This window comes from Phyllopteryx taeniolatus, chromosome 1 (genome assembly GCF_024500385.1).
Source record: "Phyllopteryx taeniolatus isolate TA_2022b chromosome 1, UOR_Ptae_1.2, whole genome shotgun sequence".
Lineage (NCBI taxonomy): Eukaryota > Metazoa > Chordata > Actinopteri > Syngnathiformes > Syngnathidae > Phyllopteryx > Phyllopteryx taeniolatus.
The window spans coordinates 31,153,805-31,176,040 of record NC_084502.1 but is presented as its reverse complement, the minus strand read 5'-3'; the positions used below and the strand labels follow the sequence as shown (position 1 = coordinate 31,176,040).

General features: G+C 42.1%; 6 protein-coding genes across 6 annotated transcripts in view; 5 read left to right on the top strand and 1 right to left on the bottom strand.

Moving 5' to 3' along the window:
* Window positions 1-1,924, top strand: part of elk1 (ETS transcription factor ELK1) — a 48,264-nt gene extending 46,340 nt beyond the window's left edge. The window contains exon 11 of the mRNA XM_061788731.1: window positions 1,261-1,924. Coding sequence (XP_061644715.1) covers window positions 1,261-1,350 — 90 coding nt within the window. The 3' untranslated portion in view covers window positions 1,351-1,924. The remainder of the gene's footprint in view (window positions 1-1,260) is intronic.
* Window positions 1,925-2,409: 485 nt separating this feature from the next.
* LOC133465460 (gamma-crystallin M2-like) lies at window positions 2,410-5,270 on the top strand (the record flags this gene model as incomplete). The annotated part of the gene is made up of 2 exons (XM_061748312.1): window positions 2,410-2,664; window positions 5,241-5,270. Coding segments are annotated over 2 exons (285 nt in total), but the record flags the coding sequence as incomplete, so codon positions are not given.
* Window positions 5,271-10,565: 5,295 nt separating this feature from the next.
* LOC133485338 (gamma-crystallin M3-like) lies at window positions 10,566-11,439 on the bottom strand. The gene is made up of 3 exons (XM_061788849.1): window positions 11,313-11,439; window positions 10,961-11,224; window positions 10,566-10,888 (listed from the first exon to the last, which is right to left on the bottom strand). The coding sequence occupies exons 1-3, from the start codon at window positions 11,346-11,348 to the stop codon at window positions 10,610-10,612; spliced, it is 579 nt and encodes a 192-aa protein (XP_061644833.1). The 5' UTR covers window positions 11,349-11,439; the 3' UTR covers window positions 10,566-10,609.
* Window positions 11,440-11,695: 256 nt separating this feature from the next.
* On the top strand, window positions 11,696-14,542 carry LOC133485344 (gamma-crystallin M3-like). The gene is made up of 3 exons (XM_061788863.1): window positions 11,696-11,854; window positions 11,971-12,219; window positions 14,227-14,542. The coding sequence occupies exons 1-3, from the start codon at window positions 11,801-11,803 to the stop codon at window positions 14,500-14,502; spliced, it is 579 nt and encodes a 192-aa protein (XP_061644847.1). The 5' UTR covers window positions 11,696-11,800; the 3' UTR covers window positions 14,503-14,542.
* Window positions 14,543-15,456: 914 nt separating this feature from the next.
* On the top strand, window positions 15,457-16,975 carry LOC133485237 (gamma-crystallin M2-like). The gene is made up of 3 exons (XM_061788657.1): window positions 15,457-15,613; window positions 15,808-16,050; window positions 16,656-16,975. Exons 1-3 carry the CDS (start codon window positions 15,605-15,607, stop codon window positions 16,929-16,931), a joined length of 528 nt encoding a protein of 175 aa, XP_061644641.1. The 5' UTR covers window positions 15,457-15,604; the 3' UTR covers window positions 16,932-16,975.
* Window positions 16,976-18,735: 1,760 nt separating this feature from the next.
* On the top strand, window positions 18,736-22,138 carry LOC133485228 (gamma-crystallin M2-like). The gene is made up of 3 exons (XM_061788646.1): window positions 18,736-18,889; window positions 20,038-20,280; window positions 21,776-22,138. The coding sequence occupies exons 1-3, from the start codon at window positions 18,872-18,874 to the stop codon at window positions 22,046-22,048; spliced, it is 534 nt and encodes a 177-aa protein (XP_061644630.1). The 5' UTR covers window positions 18,736-18,871; the 3' UTR covers window positions 22,049-22,138.
* Window positions 22,139-22,236: the final 98 nt, after the last annotated feature.

Genomic DNA, 22,236 nt, shown 5'->3' with positions numbered 1-22,236 from the left:
CCTGGAACATCTCACCAGGGAGTCATCCTAATCAGACAAGGCTGGAATGGCTTACAAAACCAGTAGCAAAAGACCATAACCAGTATTCCAATGTGGAAGACACACAAAAAGAATATCAATTAACCGTGGGAGTTAAAAGGATCATGAGAAAGGTAAAGCAGCAGCCTCAAAGCACAAGCAGGGAGAAATTGCAAAAGAAAACAGTTGGCAACATACTGTGCCATAGTGGAGTGGAAGTACACCTATTGAAGAAGGGACATTTACAGGCCCGCCATCAGTTGGCCAGTGAACATCGAAGTCAGTGGTCCCCAACCTTTTTCCCACTACAGACCGGTTCATGCAAGTACATGTCTTTGAGACCGGCAAGCATTCGTTGAGGGGTCGGGGGAGGGATGCTGACGGACGTTGAAGATCGGGAGCTAATCGGCGACAGTTTCCTGCTCAAAAGGTTATCGTTGACAGCAACCGAGTGTCCCGATCGAAAGCTAATTATAAACTGGGTAGGGTGGGGCTCAGCAAAAACCAACTTTTTCTTGCTTGCCAATTGGTGCTGCACGGCAGTATTCTCAACCTGTGGGCCGGGACCCAAAAGCGGGTCGTAGACAGCTAATGAAAAATTCCATGTATTTGTAGTCTGATTTTTTTTTAAATTTTTGGGGTACAGTTCAGAGGTGTACAAAGTTCCCATGAACATATTAGGTAAGGGACAGGAAATGTTACTCACTTGTGCTCTAGTTACTAGTTTACTCTGTAAACAAATACAGTGCATCTCAGCCTCTGGCGAGCAGGTGTCATGGCTAGCAATATGCTTTTGGTAGTTTGTCAAACTCATTTGAAACAGCTTTTGAAAATATAATCTACTGCACGTGTTTTCAGAGGGTGTTTCTTAACAACAACAAAATCTCGTCTTTTGTTCTTAACTTCTATAAAGGTGGGTTGCGACTTTGCGACAATAGGAAAGCGCGGGTCCCAAGGTAAATACAGTTTAGAATCACTGCTGCACGAGACCAAGTGACCCGCAGCGCGGTAGCCGGTTGTTGGGACTAAGTGATTTGGAGAAGGCTTGGGGAGAAAAGTGCTGTGGTGGGATGAAACCAAAGCATGAACCGAGCCCCCTAACCAAGTGTCACCGCAAGAAATACCTCCTCAAGAAATACCTCCTCGTATTTGGAGGATGAAAAAAAACGTAAGTAGGAACACTGCAAGTCTCAACTGACAATAACATGACATTTGCTTTGTTTTTTTTGTCCCCCCCTTCAGGCATTTGCTTTGTTTCTCCCGATACCAAAGAAGCACAGAAGAAGAAGCACTAATCTCGGATATAAAGTTTCCAACAAAGTGGATAAATGACATATTTTGCAACGAACTGCATAAATGGGGACCATGTCTTCTGGCAACGTTCAGCGCCATTGTTTTCTTGTCATATTACAAACAATGTGTATTCTTGTCTTTTCCCCCCCCCCCCCATCTTTTTGTCTGAACCTTTATTTTTTGATTTATGCTAAGATTGTTTTCAGTTGCATTTGGGAATAACATTTGCCAAAGGACTCGGAAAAGTGGCTAAGTTGTCAACTGTGACTGTGCTTTTGTAAACTCCCTCCCTAACTAGTTTCCAGACTTGTTTTAGTGGAGTAATTTTCAGTGTGGTGCGAGTACCATTAGTGATACGCAGACTCCCTCTCGTGGTTCATTAATAAAATCACTGGCCAAGTACAATTCAGTTATATTCAACTCAGTACATTTGCATGTAATCTTTGAGAACTGTTTGTTTTAAAACATTTATTTTGGTACAATTTTTATTTGACTCTTATGTGCAATAGCTCTGAAATGACAATTTCTTTCCCCCACTATACTGTATGTACATCGAAGGTGGTACTTGGAGAGCAAAGTATTTTCTTGAGGTGGCAAAAAATAAAGAACCACCGTTTTTGTGGAAAACGTGCCTGTCAGCGCTTTGAACTACAGAAAAAAAAAAAAAACTAAAAATATCCTCTCCAGCTACGAAATTAATTGATAAACGTGATTAATGGCCCCGCCGTAACCTGCAGCATTTGTGATGTATGCGAGTGAAAAGGCCGCACATAAAATCCACTGCTGTTTTGCTGATACTGGGAGCAGTGAGCTCTGCGCTGTTTTGATCAATAGTGATGAACATGTCAAAAGCGGACAACAATAAGTGGCACACCCGTATCGCCATACATAACCAGATTTGAGCTCGTAAAAACCCATTTGTATGACAATACTTTATGCTGTGCCATCACACAGCTACTTAATATAAAAGGCCGGCGGAACCAAGAGTGTTCATTGATCATTAGTTGGGCCCACCGAGAGAACAATGGGAAAGGTAAATTAAGCTTGTTCCCTTGCAAATAGAACGTTTGGACGCAGGCCTTAGTGCACCTCTGATAAAAAAAAATTCACATCATTTTCTATGAAGACCTTAATTTTCAAGGTCGGCACCACGAGTACGTGAGCGACTGCGCCGACCTGCATCCATACTTCAACCGCTGCAACTCCATCCAGGTGGAGAGCGGCTGCTTCATGGTGTACGAAAGGCTCCACTACCTGGGTCACCAGTACTTCCTGCGCAGGGAGGAGTACTCGGACAACCAGCGCATGATCGGCATCAACGACTGCATCCGCTCCTGCCGCATGATTCCGTTGGTAAGTTTTTAGCAAAATTGTCCCTCTGATGAGCTCATGTCTAATTTTATCCAACCTGGTCACTCTGAGAGCGAACCTCAACATCTTCATTTCCGCCACCTCCAGCTCTGCTTCCTGTTTTCTCTTCAGTGCCACTGTCTCTAATCCGTGCATCATGGCTGGCCTCACCACTGTTTTATAAACTTTGCCCTTCATCCTAGCAGAGACTCTTCTGTCACATAACACACCTGACACCTTCCTCCACCCGTTCCAACCTGCTTGGACCCGTTTCTTCACTTCCTGACCACACTCACCATTGCTCTGGACGGTTGACCCCAAGTATTTAAAGTCCTCCACCCTTGCTATCTCTTCTCCCTGTAGCCTCACTCTTCCCCCACCACCCGTCTCATTCATGCACATATATTCTGTCTTACTTCGGCTAATCTTCATTCCTCTCCTTTGCAGTGCATGCCTCCATCTTTCTAACTGTTCCTCCCCCTGCTCCCTGCTTTCACTGCAGATCACAATGTCATCTGCAAACATCATGGTCCACGGTGATTCCAGCCTAACCTCATCTGTCAGCCTATCCATCACCACTGCAAACAGGAAGGGGCTCAGAGCTGATCCCTGATGCAGTCCCACCTCCACCATAAACCCCTCTCTCACACCTACAGGACACCTCACTACTGTTCTGTTGCCCCCATGCATGTCCTGTATTATTCTAACATACTTCTCTGCTACTCCAGACTTCCGCATGCAGTACCACAGTTCCTCTCTGTGTACTCTGTCATAGGCTTTCTCTAGAGCTACAAAGACACAATGTAGCTCCTTCTGACCTTCTCTGTACTTTTCCATCAACATCCTCAAGGCAAATAATGCATCTGTGGTACTCTTTCTAGGCATGAAACCATACTGTTGCTCGCAAATACGCACTTCTGTCCTGAGTCTACCCTCCACTACTTTTTCCCATAACTTAATTGTGTGGCTCATCAACTTTATTCCTCTTTAGTTCCCACAGCTCTGCACATAGCCTGTGTTCTTAAAAATGGGCACCAGCACACATTTTCTCCATTCCTCAGGCATCTTCTCACGCACTAGAATTCTATTGAACAAGCTGGTCAAAAACTCCACAGCCACCTCTCCTAGATGCTTCCATACCTCCACAGGAATGTCATCAGGACCAACTGCCTTTCCATTTTGCATCCTCTTTAATGCCTTTATAACTTCCGCCTTACTAATCATTGCCACTTCCTGGTCCACCACACCTGCCTCTTCTACTCTCCCTTCTCTCTCATTTTCCTCATTCATCAGCTCCTCAAAGTATTCTTTCCATCTATATAGCACACTACTGGCACCAGTCAACACATTTCCATCTCTATCCTTAATCACCCTAACCTGCTGCACATCCTTGCCATCTCTATCCCTCTGTCTGGCCAACCTGTATAGATCCTTTTCTCCTTCTTTAGTGTCCAACCTGGCATACATATCATCATATGCCTCTTGTTGGGCCTTTGCCACCTCTACCTTTGCCCTACGTCACATCTCAATGTATTCCTTTCGCCCCTCCTCGGTCCTCTCAGTGTTCCACTTCTTCTTAGTTAACCCTTTTCCTTGTATGATTTCCTGTACTGTGAGGTTCCACCACCAAGTCTCCTTCTCTCCTTTCCTTCCACCAAGTACTCTCCTGCCTGCCTCTCTGATCACCTTTTCTGCAGTGGTCCAGTCTTCTGGAAGCTGCTCTGCCTTTGTCTTCCTAATCTTCCTCTCCACCACCAGAGTCATCTTACCCACCACCATCCTATGCTGTCTAGCCGCACTCTCCCCTACCACTACCTTACAGTCTGTAGCCTCCTTCAGATTAAATCGTCTGCACAAGATGTAATCCACCTGCGTGCTTCTACCTCCGCTCTTGTAGGTCACCCTATGTTCCTGCCTCTTCTGGAAAAAGTGTTCACTCTAGCCATTTGCATCCTTTTTGCAAAGTCTACCACCATCTGTCCCTCCAAGTTTATTTCCTGGATGTCGTACTTACCCATTATTTATTCATCACCCCTATTTCCTTCACCAACATGTCCATTACAATCTGCACCAATCACGACTCTCTCTCTGTCTGGGATGCTCAGAACTACTTCGTCTAGCTCCTTCCAGAATTTCTCTTTCACCTCTAGGTCACATCCTACCTGTGGGGCATAGCCACTAATCACATTATACATAACACCCTCAATTTCAAGTTTCAGCCTCATCACTCGATCCGAGACTCTTTTCACCTCCAAGACATTCTTAGCCAACTCTTCTTTTAAAATAACCCCGACTCCATTTCTCTTCCCATCTACACCATGGTAAAATAATTTAAACCCTGCCCCTAAACTTCTTGCCTTACTGTCTTTCCACATGCTCTCCTGGACACACAATATATCAACCTTTCTCCTAATAATCATGTCAACCAACTCCCGAGATTTTCCTGTCATAGTCCCAACATTCAAAGTCCCTACATTCAGTTCTAGGCTCTGTGCTTTCCTGTTCTCTTTCTGCCGAAGAACCCGCTTTCCACCTCTTCTTCGACTTCGACCCACAGTACCTGAATTTCCGCCCTGCAGGTTGACGGCGCCGCTGGAGGATGTTGCTAACCCGGGCCATGACCGATCCGGTATGGAATTCTTTGGATGAACGCTCATATTTGTTTGGCAAAGTTTTAAGCCGGATGCCCTTCCTGACGCAGCCCTCTGCATTTATCCGGGCTTGGGACCGGCCTACAGTTTGCACTGGCTTGTGCCCCCCATAGGGCTGCATTCATTACTTTACTGGGATAAAATGTGTAATTAAACTATAGTTGCTTTTGGAAATTCCATTCATCCATCCATTTTCTACACCGCTTATCCTCACTAGGGTCGCGGGTATGCTGGAGCTTATCCTAGCTAACTGCGGGCAGGAGACGGGGTACACCCTGAACTGGTTGCAAGCCAATTGCAGGGCACATACAAACAAACAACCACTTGCACATTCACACTTACGGGAAATGTAGAGTTTTCAATTAACCTACCATGCATCTTTTTGGGATGTGGGAGGAAACCGGAGTGCCCGGAGAAAAGCTACGCAGGCACGGGGAGGACATGCAAATTCCACAAGGCCGGATTTGAACCCCGGTCCTCAGAACCGTGAGGAAGATGTGCTAACCAGTCGTCCACCGTGCCGCCCCTTTTGGAATTTTTTTTTTTAGGTTTTGTTATCACTTTATTATTTGTGTAAAGAACACATATGTGGTTCATTCCAAAATAAGGATCCCTGGTTTTAATCAACATTTTTAGAGGAAATATCTGTTGATGCATTCATTCAAAATGAAGAAAAGGATAAAGTAATGAAATGTAATTATTTATATTATTTTAAGAAAGTGATTGAAATACTTACACTATTATTACCTTTTCAACAGGGTAACTCGTAATTGTAACCAATTATATTTCCCGAATAATCTTCACAAGACTGTTGCTTGGCCGATGGTGAGTCGGGTTTTCGTTACCATGACGACAGGGGAGCTGGAACGTATGTGTAACAGCAGGCTGGCTCTCTTCGTCTCGAGTGTGTCCAAGACAAGAAAACAAAACAAAAGCATTGTAACCCCCCCACCCCCCCCCCACACACACACACACACTCACTTCTACCGTGTCGATGACTTCACTGAACATTCGAGTATGTGGTGCTTATTGTAAGCTAACACTATTCGGTAATACTAATCTGCTGTTGTTGCGACTTTCGGTTTGTCCAGTCCAAGGTCAACACAATGGGTCATAAGGCAAAGTTTTTATGCCGGATGCTCTTCCTGGTACAAGTGCCTGGCAATTGGGGCATTGGTTTGTTATCGACCCTGCACCGTCTGCATGGAAGCCAGCAGCATGTACAACTGCACTACCAGTGCAGTTAAGTATAATCTGCATCCAACAAGACTAAGTGCAGCTATGCTTGCCGTTTGGCTCTGACATGATTGTAGGGGCATCGCACCTGTGGGAGGATGTGGGCATTTTTGGATGTTTCAGATAATACAGTACCTCGACTTACAAGTGCTCTGACTTATGAGTTTTTAGCAATACGAACCTTTGATTGGACAATTTTTTTTTTGCCTGACTTGCGAGCAATGAATTGAGTTACAAGTGCGCTTCAGACCCTCCACTGCTCCAGTGAAGTGGAAAAAAAAAGTTGTGTTTTCTCTACAACCACGGAAACATCATTTGCTCCGCCTGTCACATATTTCAGCTATATATATATATATATATATATATATATATATATATATATATACACACACCACACAGGCGAGGCCAGATTTGAACCCGCAACCTCAGAGCTGTGAGGCAGATGTGCTAACAGGTCAACTACCGTGCCGCCCCACTTTGTCTATTTAAATTAAAATAGAATTCTTCTCCAGCCAAGGGTTTGCCCACTTCTGAAAATCTGAATTGAGTCATTCATTTACTCCATTGGAGTGCAGTAAGCCATTAAAAAAATACATTTTCCGAATATTGTCCCAAAATTGATGTATTGTGATAAAAAAAAAATGTCGAACATGTTGAGTCGAGAAAGAAAATCATTTTATCCAAATTATATGATTCAAGGTGGAACAGTGGACAACTGGTTAGCACAACTGCCTCACATTTCAGAGGTTGTGGGTTCAAATCCGGCCTCCTCCCTTCCTGTGTGGAGTTCGCATGTGTCCCCGTGCCTGCATGGGTTTTCTCCGGGTAAAACATGCATGGCAGGTTAATTGAAGACTAAATTGTCCGTAGGTGTGAATATAGTATGCGATTGGCTGGTGACCAGTTCAGGGCGTACCCTGCCGCTCACCTAAAGTCAGCTGGGATAGGATCCAACCCAGCCGCGAGAGAATGGATGGACGGATGTATGATTCATCCAGTAAATAATAATAAGAATTTAAAAACATTAATTTGCATGGGTATCAATTGACCGAAAGTGGTCACGACAGCCAAAAGTACAACAGCATATTATTGATATATTTAATGATCTGAAGTTGGAAATTACAAAATCAGACAAAAATGCCTGACCTTGTAAATGTTCATTACATTTGCATGAACACAGATAAAATGGTGGAGAAAAAAAAAGGAAGCGACAAATGGTCAGCATACAGTAGAGCCCAGATGGTGAAACGCTGCGTTTGTGTTTTTGTGTGAAGTAGTCATGGAGTATTTTCATTCTGGCATTTTTTCACAGCCGTCCATTTGGACAATGTGCACGTACTAGCTTTGTCCTCACTAGTAGGACAATTCAGCATACTAGTAGAACGACTAGGGCGCACTAGTAAAAATAACTATGTCACTCGTGCTGCAAAACTGCGCTATACTGTGATGGGTCAAATGCAGAGAACAAATTTGTCAGCATGTATGCATGTTCATGACAATAAGGATGATTCTTCTTTTTCTTCTAGATGTTAACTAGTAGAAATTTATAATGTCACTAGTAGAACAGCTGTTTTACTAGTGACGTTTTTTCCACGAGTACCTTTCGCTACTGAAAATTAAGGGACGTAATCAAAATGTAATCAAATGTAATTAGTTATATTACTTAGAGAAAGTCATTGAAATAGTTGCTCTACTGTTACATTTTCAACAGGGTGACATGTAATTGTAACCAGCACATTTCCAAAGTCATCTTCCCAACACTGGGAATAAACCGAAGAGACGAGCAGCGAACGCAAGCAGCCTCACCGTGCCAATTGTGTCGCTGACCCGGTCGCACTCCAGCTGGCGCTTCTGGCCCTTTATAACCTGCCGTTGACCCACGTCATTGTGGGTCACGACAATGAGCGGGCCGCTCAGCACTTTCTCACCAACAATACATATGTTTGCACTTTGTATGGTTGCAAAGCTTTTTGCTTTTCCTTTGCTAAGGCTAATACGTACTATGGCTAGTTAGAGAGATTCATACACCACTAGACAGTGTGGGGAAAGTTCCTTTTCTATGTGAACTACCCAGTAGTTTAAAGTTTACAAATTTTAAAATGAACTTTAAAATAGCAGTGTTAGTACGAAATCTTCTTGCTTCTGCTAGAAAGCAAAACAATGTCAGGAAAATCCTACTAGAACATCTGAACTTTATTTGGAGTTAATCAGAGGCGCTTTAAATAGTGGCAGATGTGTTTTGACTCGCATTTAACATCATTTGGGATTGGTTTATTCACAGTCATATCCCCAATTCTCAGAGGCTGTGCACACTTGTACAATAACATTATTTCATTTATTTATGCTTCCCCTCTCAAATTTTTTTGTCAAAGTCCAGCCAAGTAATTTTTTATATTTGTAAACTGAAAGCATTTGGGTCTGACAAGAGATGTTTACATTTGGATCAGATACAAATCCAGTGGTGTGTGTTAAAAGTTATTTTCCTCTGATATGCTTGGAAAACATAAATAGTATAACAAACTCAACTCAAACTTTTTTTTTTTTTTTTTTTTTAAACAAAAGGCATTTTATTCCAGGAATAATACAAAGACATAAAAAAATAAATAAATAAAGCCATCTTTTCCAGAATAAAAGGTGTATTACGAGAACAGTTGTATTTTTTTAATACACTTGTTAATGAGTTTCTTCCCTCATTAAACTATGACTTTAACATCATAATATTAATCTTGGAAAAATAAGACTTTATTCTCATAAGATTAGGACTTTTTAACCAGACAAATGATTTTATATTTATTGTTTGAGGAACGATTATGACTTTTGTGTCTTGAAATTAAGTAAAAAAAACATTACCTTATTCCTTCTAAAACAATATGAATGTTATAGTAACCTTGCAACTTTTTTCTTCTTATGGCATTTGGGGCTACTCGTGGTAGTTATCTTTAGTTGGTTTTCGGATTATGAGGCGGTCTTTGAAAAACAAAATTACAAATTTCCTCTGTGAAGAGTCTGGATTTTTTTTTTTAGAACCCTTCCTCATCATGTGCGAGATCTCTTAAGATGTTAAAAATCTACAACCCTTGTGTTTTTGTAAATATTTTATTATAATTTTTCATGGGACAACACTCACGTAATTACACTTGGATATTTTCACTGAAGGATGTATTCACTTGTGTTGCCAGCGGTTTAGACATTAATGGCTGTGTGTTGCGTTATTGTGTGTAGCGCTTGCTTGTTCCTCTTTTAATGTGAAAATAAAATAATTGGCCACGCTGTTCCAATACCCTTGGAGAGGAGCGCATGTATTGTCATTACGACATAAGTTTTGGACAGAGCTCTCTTTCATACTGATTAAACGCATCTCATCAATTGGATGAAAAACAAGAAGAGTGCTCACCAAGCAAGCAGCTTTTCTACGATTGTCTCTTCACTGGAACACCTTTTTGGATTGCGAGCGTCAGCGCAACATTGCTCTTTTTTCCATGTGGTCACTCGCGTTCCTTTTGTTTGCCCTCAATCTCTATTGTGACAGCCACTCGGAGCTCGGCTTTACACGAACAACAGCGCACCACTCAAAGTGATGACACTGTGTTTTGCATGGAGAGCACAATAAAACAAAGGGTTTCTCAAATTGATATTTGAGCATTTTCTTCAATATCAGCTTGAAGTTCCGTGTACGCTCTTCGTCCTAGGAGGATAAATGCCTATGTACTGCATGAATACCTTGATCAGAGACCTTTATTTCGTTTACCACTATGGAATCCTCAATATGATAAGTTTAAGCCATCGTGTTGTCGAATGATGACAGGCGCCTTCATTCTCTCAGAGGAAGCCATGTTTTGCTGGGCCTTCCTCCATTTTCCATCGGGATTCATGATTTGTAACTGTTTTTGTGTGTTAAGAACATGGCCTTTAGATAACCAAAGAATGATCTAATAATGACTGACCATATGGTACTAACCGCTCTCGTCATTTGATGTTTCATGCCGCACAAAGAAAGCACAAGTGATTTCCAAATGATTCATGAGTTTTAGTTTTTTGTATTATTTTTGCACAAATGGTAATCAGCACACATCCATGATACGTTTGATGGAGCTGATCTTCATAACGCTGCTCAGGCTGCTTTCCCGCAGGCTCCTGTGCTCCCCGGGCTTCACGTAGATCACGCGTCCTCGGAAGTTGGGCTGCTCAAACAGCAGCCAGTGGCCCTCCAGCACGTTGCAGGACTGGCAGTCGGACATGTACAGGCGGTCCTGGAGGGACTCGCAGTCCTCCAGCAGCTCCTGCATCTGGCCCCCGAAATTCTCTAGTTCGTAGATCTTCACCCGGAACTGTCCCCTGTGCTGTGGGACCAAGAACAGATGTGAGGGCGGTCCACCCGGAATAGAAAGCCACCCCCAGGAGTGTGTTCTTACCATGGGGATCAGACGGCAAGAACGAACAGTGTCCATCATCGCCGCCCCAACTCCAGTCATGCTCCCGACACGCATCAAGTCGGAGTACTCGCCCCTCCTCAGGAAAACCTGGTTGCCAATGAAGTTGGAGCGGTCGTACAGGACGAAGCAGCCGTTCTCCACCCGGCAGGAGCTGCAGCGGCTGAGGTGCAGGTGGATGTCGGAGCAGTCGCTGCTGCACTCATAAGAGCGACCCTGGAAGTTCTTCTCCTCGAAGAAAATGATCTGTTGGAAGACACAAAGCATCAAACCTGAAACGTTTTGCCATGATTGGGTGATTAAAAACAATGCGTAACGAAGGGACGATTGTTACCCTGCCCATGGTGATGCTTGTGGTTGTTGCAACCATGCCAACAACTGAGCCCTTTTTATAGTGACCCTCAGCCTCAGACAAACTTGGACACCTTTGTGTCAAACCTCATGACTCATCAAAAGTGCAGGGGGCCCGCATTCTTTCTCAGTCCGCTGTAGCTGTTATTGTACTCAGGCTGCATTTTGGTGAGGGAATGCAAGCTCATCACAGAAGCTCCATGCTCCTCAGATGACCTCTTACTAACTGTACAACGTATCCTCTATGGAGGAGTTTCCAGCTGGTTTGACGCCTTTTGTGTCAGGCCACCACATTGATCTCCATAGTTGATTTTTGCAGCATTAAACGATTGTAACAAAAGCCACGTTCTGACATACAGTACAGTGAAGTCTGCCACCCTATAGTGATACAACCAGGCACACAATATAGAGTGATGACTCCAGGGCTTTAGCATTAGGCCTGTGAGATGTATAAAAAAGGGACCAGGCTTGATGCCCAATCTGTACATCTGCAGTTATCTCACAAATACCATGACCATGGGAAGGGTAAGTGAGAAATGGTGATGCACAAACCACAATCTGGATCCTTGCTTTTCCGTTCACTGTAAAGAAAGCAATGGATCTTACGAAGGCTTTGCCCTTACGGAAGTTCTCTTTGGCAGATCATCTTCTACGAAGACCGCAACTTCCAGGGTCGCTCCTACGAGACCAGCAGCGACTGCCCTGAGCTGACCACCTACCTGAGTAGGTGCAACTCCTGCCGGGTGGAGAGCGGCCTCTTCATGGTCTATGAGAAGCCCAACTTCAAGGGTCACCAGGTGCTGGTCAGGAGGGGCGAGTATCCTGACAGTCAGCGTCTGATGGGAATCAATATGAGTGACTGCATCAGATCCTCTCGCATGATCCCTTTGGTAGGTGCATCCAAGACCTGAAACTAGCTATATTCCTAAAAGACACCACTTGCTGAAAAGCCTTCAGAAGTAGTTGATTGATTAGTTAATTGATTGGTTGGTTCGGTAGGTTGGTCAATTAATTGCTTGGTTGATCAGTTGATTGGTTGTTGGTTGCCAGAAGCACTGAAACAAAAAACAAAAAACGAATTTGATGGAAATAGACGTACTTATTCGACTCCTGTACTTAAGTTAAAGTAAAAAAAACTGAGACTGTGAAATGTATGTAATTACAAAAGTAAAAGTGAAAGTGAAAACTGAATTAGGGTACAATACCCATTTTGATAGCTTGGCACAATAAACAAAAAAAACTTTTCTGCATACAAAATTACTTCCCTCTTTTATTAATTTGTCATATTTAGAAGAAAAAAATCACGTTACACGTCTTTGTGATTGTTTTATAGAGTTAGTAAGTTATTGGTGTGCAAAACCAACTATTTATCTTCCAAGGGATAAATAGTTGGGTTTCCAAACCAACACCCAGGCTAGTGCTGTCCTAACTAGCCTGAAATGCAGCGATTTGAGGTGAAACATCTTCTAAACAAAACATCCAGAGCAGTCCAGTTGCGATCGATTCAATGTCCTGATACTGAAATAACCTGGATGAATCAGAGTCTTCAGAGGCAAGAGCTAGTTAGTGTTGGAGGGACTAACTGAAATAAAATTGTAAATTAACTGATGATAGCAAGAGAAAAACACAGCTTACCTTTGTGTGGTTTCAGGTTAGACGAAGAAATTTCGAACGCCAGAAGCTGCTAGTTTTCCTTCTGGTACACCGCATTCGCCACAAATCATTCTCATTGCCAACAGCATCAAATAATTCTGGGGAATATTGTGCTTCTCCAAATCTGTTGTGTCATTCTTAATGCTCCCTGGTTCAGTCCTCAAGAGCTGTCAATCAATCAATCAATCAATTAATCAAGAACTCAACTGCGGTTGACTTTACCGCTCTCTATTTGCATCTTTTTTTACATTGTGTTGTCATTTGCGGGGGAAAAATAACCAGCCTTTTGTCAAAGTATTAAGTACATACATCTGTTTTTAAATGTAGGGAGTAACAGTAAAAAAAAAAAAAAAAAAAATTATAAAAAAAAATTAGTATTCAAGAAAGGTACAGTATTTGTACTGATAGCCTTTAGTGCAATGGTTCTCAACAGTTGTCACCTTCGGACCCGCATGTTCCTATTCTCGTTAGCTCGTGACCAACTTTTACAGAGGTTAAAAATAAAAAAAACTTGCATTTTTCAAACATTGCCTTTGAAAACATGCATGTCATATTTTATAACATAGCTACATGTTAAAAGTGCCTTTCGGAAACTGTGGCTGAACAAGTGAACTGCATAGACAAAAATGTATATCTTGCCGCTGATCTCTTTGTTTTATCAAAGTGCAACATCACTAGTTTGTCTTCTTTTTAGGAAATGCACACCAAAGGAACAATAACAGTTTGACAGTCTGACTTGTGCTATAAAAAGATCAATGGCATTTTTAAAGTGAGAAGTTGTTTAAATGCCACTGGAAGTTGCTTTTACACGCCATGTAATAATGTTTCTGATGCATTCCTGTCAAAATAATATTTTCTAAATAATAGGCAAGTCTGACCTGGGATGCACAATAAGTATTTCACTGCTCCTACGGTGGTGAGTTAACTCAAATTTGTCCGACCAGGCCATAGACTTGACCATAGATATAAAACAATCCAATGAAAAACAGTAAATACGGTGGTAACTGAGCATTCCCCCTTTACCGTAGACATATTCTTACACTGTTCGCAACCACAAAATGTTGGTACTGTCCTAAACCAAGGACCCCTATAACTTTTAACAAACTGTCCGAAACCCATCCAAATTAGCTCCGCGACCCACCATTTGGGAATCACGACTTTAGTGTTGCTCTTGTCTTCTTGGGTTCCTGCCTCACAGCTAATTAGGATCTGTTTGTGTTGTCATGTTTCCACTCGACCCACAGCACAGAGGACAGTTCCGAGTGAGGATCTACGAGAAAGAGAACTTTGGAGGCCAAATGCACGAGCTGACTGATGACTGCGAGAACGTGGACCGTCTGCGCATGTCCGACTGTCAGTCCTGCAACGTTATGGAGGGCCACTGGCTGATGTTTGAGCAGCCCAACTTCCGAGGAAGGATGCTGTACCTGAAGCCTGGCGAGCACCGCAACCTCCGTGAGATAGGAGCCAGCAACATCATCAGACTGAGCTCCATCCGGCGCATCATGGACTCCTGTTAGCTTCCTCTGTCATTTGTTGAATAAAGCAAGCTGAAATTTGGATCGTTGAAATCTGGTTCTTATTTTAACATAATTCTAGACACATTTCATGGATGGGTCGCCGAGGGGTTAGCACAGTTCGGAGGTTTGGGGTTCAAATCTTGGCCCTCCTGGGCGGATGTTCTTTCTCTCCATGCTTGAGTGGGTTTTTCCTCCCACATTCCAAAGATGTTAGCTTCATTGAGAGTGAAGAAATTAGGTAGGAAAATAGGCGTGAAAGTGAGTGTGAGGGCTTGTTTGTTTGTCTATGTACCCTGACAATGACTGGCGACCAGTCCACTGATTGTCTATGTATGCCCTGACATTGACTGGTGACCTGTCCATTGTTTGTCTGTATGTTACCTGACATTGGCTGGTGACCAGTCCATTGTTTGTTTGCCCTGACATTGACTGGTGACCAGTGCACTGAGGTTTCAGAACCCTTGACCTCAGAACTGTGAGGCAGACATGCTAACCACTAGACCATGGCGCTGCCTGACTGTTATTTTTATTTTAAGGTTTTCGTAGTTCTGAAAAATTGGCCTTTCTGTCAAAGGATAAAAGGCAAGAATATAACAAAAAAAACAATTTTGTCAAGCGGTCCAAATAAATCGCTTCAATGTCAGGACAATGGGGTGTACAGCGCGTACTGTATGTTATGCTTGGATGTGTCACGCAGTTCAGTCCATTTTGGCTGGTCCAAAGCATCTCTTAGTGTTGACAAGCAATGTTTGAGGCACGTTTGCAACTTCTATTTTTGTTTTTGTACACGCACACATACACACACACACACACACGTTGACAGCCAGTTATCGTGTGACTACACTGAAAACAAAAGATTTTTTTTGCCACCCGCCCCTTCTCCCATCAAGGGGCAGCGCTATCCCCACTGTTCCAGCACACGTTTGATAGCAGGTCATCATCGCAGTGGAACAAAAGCCCATCAAACGGCACTGAGCCATTTTGCTGATATGTAAATCTGCCTTATTTGGGTATCAAAGACTCGCCTCACTCTGCACATTTTGTTTATCGATAAATACTTTGACAGGGCTTCAGCAAGGGCCGAGCATTGCCGAGCATCAACATGGGGAAGGTGAGCTGAAACGCATTGGAAACCCTTTGCGCATGTGGTCAATAGCCTACTAGTGTGCTGAATTGTTTCCTCACTAGTAAGACAATTCAGCGCACTAGTAGGATAATGACTACCTGCTCCAAGAGCTTTTGATACACTTGTGTGTCCCTTGACTCCAAAAGACTCACAGTGTCACTTGGCTCTCTTTGCCAAAGATCACCTTCTACGAGGAGAAGAAATTCCAGGGCCGCTGCTACAACTGCAGTAGCGACTGTGCAGACCTGCACTCCTACTTCACCCGCTGCAGCTCCATCCGGGTGGAGAGCGGCGTGTGGGTGATCTACGAGAGGCCCAACTACAAGGGCTTCCAATACATCCTTTACCCGGGCGAGTATGCAGACAACCAGCAGTGGATGGCCTTCAGCGACAGCGTCAAATCCTGCCGCGCCATCAAGAATGTAAGAGTCATTGTCAACCTATTTAAATTGTTCTGCTCAAACAATTTCTACACCAAATTTAAAATGCGTAATTGATGTAGTTTATCAGGCCCTTGAGGTGGTGGTGCTAACAAAAGACTCTGCTGGTACAAGCTCGATGAACAAAGAACATTATTTACAACCAGCAGGTATCAGGTCAATGGTCTGCAGAGCTTGAGAGAGGTCCGGTCAACAGGTGACTAGTCCGTTTAACAATTCCTCTCTCTAAATATGGTCTTTAATTTAAAGGATGTTGTTTGTCCTTGGAAATAGCCATAACTATTTGGGCTCACCTTATAAGGCTGCCCCTACGTCTGCCTACCAGTACCAAGAAAATCTTTGATAGAAATTGTCTGACAATATGAGCATAACAGGGTTGCATTGATTTGAGTGACACACTCGATTACAGCTTAAGACAGTTAAAAATTATGAAAATAGAAGAGAAGACTTACTTTAGATCCATGGTCAGAGCAATTCACTTGACAAGGTCATTTCTGCTAAGTCTTGCAGCTCCTTCCCCCCCCCCCCTTCCTAACGAGACACAACTACAGAGGGAATTACCGCATTTCTATTTTGTGTTGTCACAGGTTTATGGCAACGCGTGGAAGCTCAGGCTGTACGAGAGGCCAAACTTTGGCGGCCAGATGGTGGAATGCACCGAAGACTGCCCCTCGCTGTACGATGCCTACAAGGTGCGCGAGGCCTACTCCTGCGTGGTGAGCGACGGCGCCTGGGTTTTCTATGACCTCCCCAACTACAGGGGGCACCAGTACCTCCTGGAGCAGGGCGAGTATCGACAGCACGCCGACTGGGCTGCCTCCTCTCCCGGCATAGGCTCCTTCCGTAGAATCACTGAGTTCTAGTCTCCTCCCCCCATGCATTAAGCATCAATAAATGATCAACTGAATCAGAGACTTTGCTTTCATTTGTCTGGCTTGTTCACATGCACAATATGATAACGTTTACAGTAACATTAAGCTCTGTAGACAGGCACTCTTTGATACAATTGTTGTATAGGATCTGTTGGAAGACACAAAGCTTGTCTTAATATTTGCACAACATTGAGGTTGCAAATTAACCTAAGAATTTCTCAGTTTTTCCACTATGATTTATGTCAACGCACACATAAACACACAACTCAATATAATAATGTCATTCCTTCCAACACATCAGCCAACTAAATGATACAGGGTGCTCGGAAAGTCACTCTGCAGTTATGTAATTATAAACAGACGTTTCAATATAGAATACAAGTGGTATGTATGCACCTACAACCCAGAGCTGGCAAAATTGCCTTCTCTCGATACTTAAGTACAGGTACAGATATTTGTAAAAAATAAAAATAAAAACTGGTCCAAGTAGAAGCACTGTACTGATTTAATGCCTGTAATTAAGCAAAAGTAAAAAAGTACAGACTGAAATGTATTTCGTGTAATTACAAAAGTTCAAATGGATTTTTGCAATTATCTACATTACCAGTTTTGATAACTTGGCACAACGAAAAAAAATGTCTTCGCAGACAAAATATTCTCCCTCTTTTTATTGACTTACATAGTGCTCGTACTGATAAGAAAAATTAAATCTGACGGAAGGCGAATCATTTCCTTCTCTGATATTCTGCTGGTCTTATCAGACCCCCAGATCTCAATCAATCAATCAATCAATCAACTGGTGTTGACTTTAGCACTCTCTATTTACGTTGCTACGACGTGCCGTCATCTGCAGAGGTTGAATAAAGTAATAAGCTTATTTTGACAGAAGTAGGGACAAAAAGTACAAATAGGTGCTTTGAAATGTTCAATACATTTCAGTAGTGAAAAATCTGCTTAAGTACAGTTACAAAGCATTTGTACTGTATTACCTCCCACCACTGTTACATACTGTACAGTACAGACATGTTTCACTATACAGGACCTACATACAGTATGTATTCTATATTGAAAACATGTCTCTTAATAAAAATAAAAGGGCACAGTGACTTTCCGACCACCCTGTACCAAACTAAAGACAAGTACATAAATAATTATTAATTAATGAATTAATTCATTAATAAGAGAACATTTTACATAACTTAAATAATGTCCTGTTATGTAGTCCAGTGAATGTTTCTGTTTAAAATGTTGGATTGTCATTTGAAACACCCACTAAATTGTTCCCTTTGTGGATTGGTTTGCTGAAAACTATCTCAAGATGATGAAGAACTGGAACACTCTCCTGAGCAATTTTAGATTCTGAACATTCTTACTGCCTCTCACATGTTGACAAGATGAATAATCAGCCAGAGCCAAATGTGGAGCTTTCCTGACTGCCTGTAACGTCCTTTGGTGGCCTCGTTGTTTTTGCCAGCGCGCTTTGGTGCATACACTCGCTTAATATTTGCTTTGTCCAGGATCGCTCGTACTGAACAATGTGTCCTTGTGAAAACCTACATAAATATTTCAATGACAGATTTGATTTTGATGTGGAGGTAGGAAGGCAACACGCAATATTACACACAATAAGTGTAATAACACCATCAACAAATGACACTACTGTACTGTACCAGGGTTGGCACCGTTTTATGCAAGAAATCGAATCGTTTTCCAGAGTCAGACAGCATTCATTCAAAATTTCCGTATCAACACATATAAAGGCCAAATGCAGCCTCAGCTAATGCGGCAAACTTAATGGGCAGCTCATTTGAATGACAATCGTTCCACTGGCATTGCATTTCATCAGCCTTTATATAAAAGTGCAGCCGCTGTATGGCAGCGCCAATGAAGGCTTTCGATTCAACGAGGCTGGTAGGAAGGACTAAGTGATCATGGAGCGCACAGCCAAGGTGAGTACTGTGCTGAAATTTTCTCTTTGAGTGCAAAGGTGTTTGGATTTTGACTTATGTCCATTTTATCCACACTGACTATAAGTGTAAGAGTGAACAGGATGATTATATTTATATATTTCGTACAAGCTACAGGATATGGGTCATTCTAGAATTGGACAATTTAGGCACCAAAATGAAATTGTTTTTATGTATTCAAGAAAAACAGGTAATAAATCATTTCTTTTGATTCTGCTGGCTAAACCATCAACAGTAGAGATATTTTGTTTGTCACATCATGTATTTTGCTGTGTTTGGCGCAACCCTGTTACATATATTCAGGCACTTGAAAAACAAAAACATTGCTCAGTAAATCAGTTACTATTAAATAAAGAAGAATTGTACTATTACTCTAATTACAGTAACAGGGTTGCAAATCAATGCTAATTTCACAGTTTTTACTGAAGCTTTCTTAGCTGCGATGCTAACTGGTCAAGAACACATTTAGCTATATGATAAATGAATGTGTTTTTTTTAAAAAAAATTTATCAAATGTGGGTCAGAGCAATTAGTTTGATAATTTCATTTCTGAGTTTGCCGCATTAGCTGAGGCTACATTTGGCCTTTATATGTGTTGATAGCACATTTACTACTATTTAAAATATGTCTCTGATAAAAAAAATTTTTTAACAATTACACCAAAAGAAGCCAATTTAAACTTGTTGTATCTGTTATATTTGAGATGTAATTTGTCCATCAGGAGGGACTGATAAGAGAAAAAAAAGACATTTTACAGGTGGCTCAAGAGCTTATTGGTATTTGAAATGATATTCAGGATTATTTATTTATGTATTTTTACCACAAACAAAGTTACATTTTGTCCTGGTACGACTCAACAGTACACGGCACATAATGTATACTTATCATACCTTATAGCTATCATACTATATTACTCATTATCATAGTCATAGACTGTACATACCTGTAGAAAGAGGCACTCATGTTGACAAATTTAAGTTACGCACTGTATATACTGAATATGCCATTTAATGACCGCTTACGCGCTTTGCATTTTTGCCCTAAACTTCAACCAATGAAGTTGAATGTAATCTAATGTAATCGGAATGGTTCTTTAATCTTTGAACACAAAGACTATTTCCTCCTTGCAGATATTCTTTTACGAGGACAAGAACTACCAGGGCCGCTACTTTGAATGCAGCAGCGACTGTCCTGAGCTCAGCACCCACCTGAGCCGCTGCAACTCCATCCGGCTGGAAGGTGGCACCTGGGTCCTCTATGAGAGACCCCAATATATGGGCTACCAGTATGTGCTGGTGCAGGGCGAGTACCCAAACTACCAAAGCTGGAACGGCTTCAATGACACCATCCGCTCATGTCGCCTGATCAGACACGTAAGTTCTGAAGAAAAAAAAAAAAGGGTCTGCGTAGATTGTCAGTCATCCGAGTTATGGTAAACTGCAATGGTTTATTGGAGGCAAGTGAACTCTTGTTGGTTGCTGAATTTTTGTAATCTTTATTCCAAAAAGCTTTTTAAGTTCTAAATCTTGAGGGTGGAGTGACCTTATTTATGTCTGCTAGGTGTTGATGTCGGGAAACAAATAAGGTCAGGCACCCCCAGGCAGGCTGGGCCAGATGAATTTGGAGTCCTGTCCTCTGCGTCCCACATCTTAAAAAAAGCTCTGAAGCTTAAGCGAAAGTAGTCAAACGTTTCCTCCAAGATCAAAAAGTCTTTTTAAGTCGAAAAATTGTCCAAGTTCATTAAAAGAGGTTTTAGATCGAGCAGGTTCTGATCACAAACAATTTATTCTCGAAAATTGAGCACAAATTCATTGTGGAAAATCTCCCAGGAGAGACTGAAGTACAGTGAGGTAACACGGTCTACCCTTTTCTCTGATTGGTCAGTCCTGGAAAGGCTCATGTCATGATAATGACCACATCTGGATTTGTTGTTTACTAATTCGCCTCATTGTGTGAGATTTTGTGTTCCGTCCGTGTACGTTAAGATTTTAACTATGTCTGGCCACTCATCCTGCACCTGTGTTGGGCAGGATGCGTGGATTCTCTACTTTCTGGTCTTCTCTCACGCATGTGCAGATAATGTTCAAACTAAAGTCTTGTGTCTATGTATGGGAATTTTGTACTTTACTTGAGTTCCTACCAATGTGTCCTGATAAGGTTCAAGGTTAGTCAGTCGATTGGTTTGCCGGTCAGTTGAATGGTTGATGACCGTCATAAATGCTCCCTGGCTCATGTTCCTCCATATCGCTGCTGTTCCTGTTTTTTTGCCTTTTAAGACCAGTCAACTAATCTCTCTACTTGTCTTTCTTTACATCACGACGTCGTTTTTACAAAACAAAGGCGCAGTTTGAAAAAAACAACAACGTATTATTTGTTGAAGAGACAATCGTTTCGACGTAAAAGGCTTCATAAAAATAACTAAACTAGTAAAAATATGAATTTTCTCCCTTGTTAAACTTTCACTTTAATAGAATAACAGTAAAACTTTATCTTTGGAAAATTTCAATTTTTTTCTCCTAAGATTAGAACTTTATTTCTCTTAGATATACAGGTATATAAATATATATATATATATATATATATATATATATATATATATATATATATATATATATTGTTATCGTAACGTGACAAGTTTTCCTCAAAAATAGGCAACTTTTTAATTACCAATACATGGTAGTTATGTTTAATTGGCGTTAGGATTAGGAAAGAGTTCTTGGAAAAATGTCTCCCATGCGTGAGGTCCCCCAGACCCAAAAGGTCTGAGAACCCCGATTTAATTAAAGGCACATTGGAATGTCTGCTGTGCCTAGAAATGAAAGGCGAAGTTCCATTTTAACATCCTAACTTCCTCTGTGTGTGCTCCAGCCTCCAAGTAGGCACAGGATTCGCATCTATGAACGTGCAGACTTTGACGGCCAAATGATGGAGTTCAGCGAGGACCAGCCCAACCTGCAGGACCGCTGGCGCTACCGGGACGTCAACTCGGCTCACATCCAAGATGGCATCTGGGTCTTCTATGAGCAGCCCAACTACAGGGGGCGCCAGTACCTGCTGGAGAAGGGCGAATACAGGCGGCATGCTGAGTGGGGGGCCCTTCACCCCACTGTTGGCTCCATGAGGCGCGTTGTGGACTACTAAACCACGACGCTGAAGCAAAATGTGTCCCATTATTCTCCCCGCATCCCTTTCCCCAACCTGAAAATCCCTCACAATAAATGCACAAGCTCATCGTTGTTGTTTTTATTTGTGGGAAAACAGAAACAACTCAAGGAGGTAGAAAGAGGTTCTCAAACTTTTTGCACCAAGCATCATACCACAAAATCATT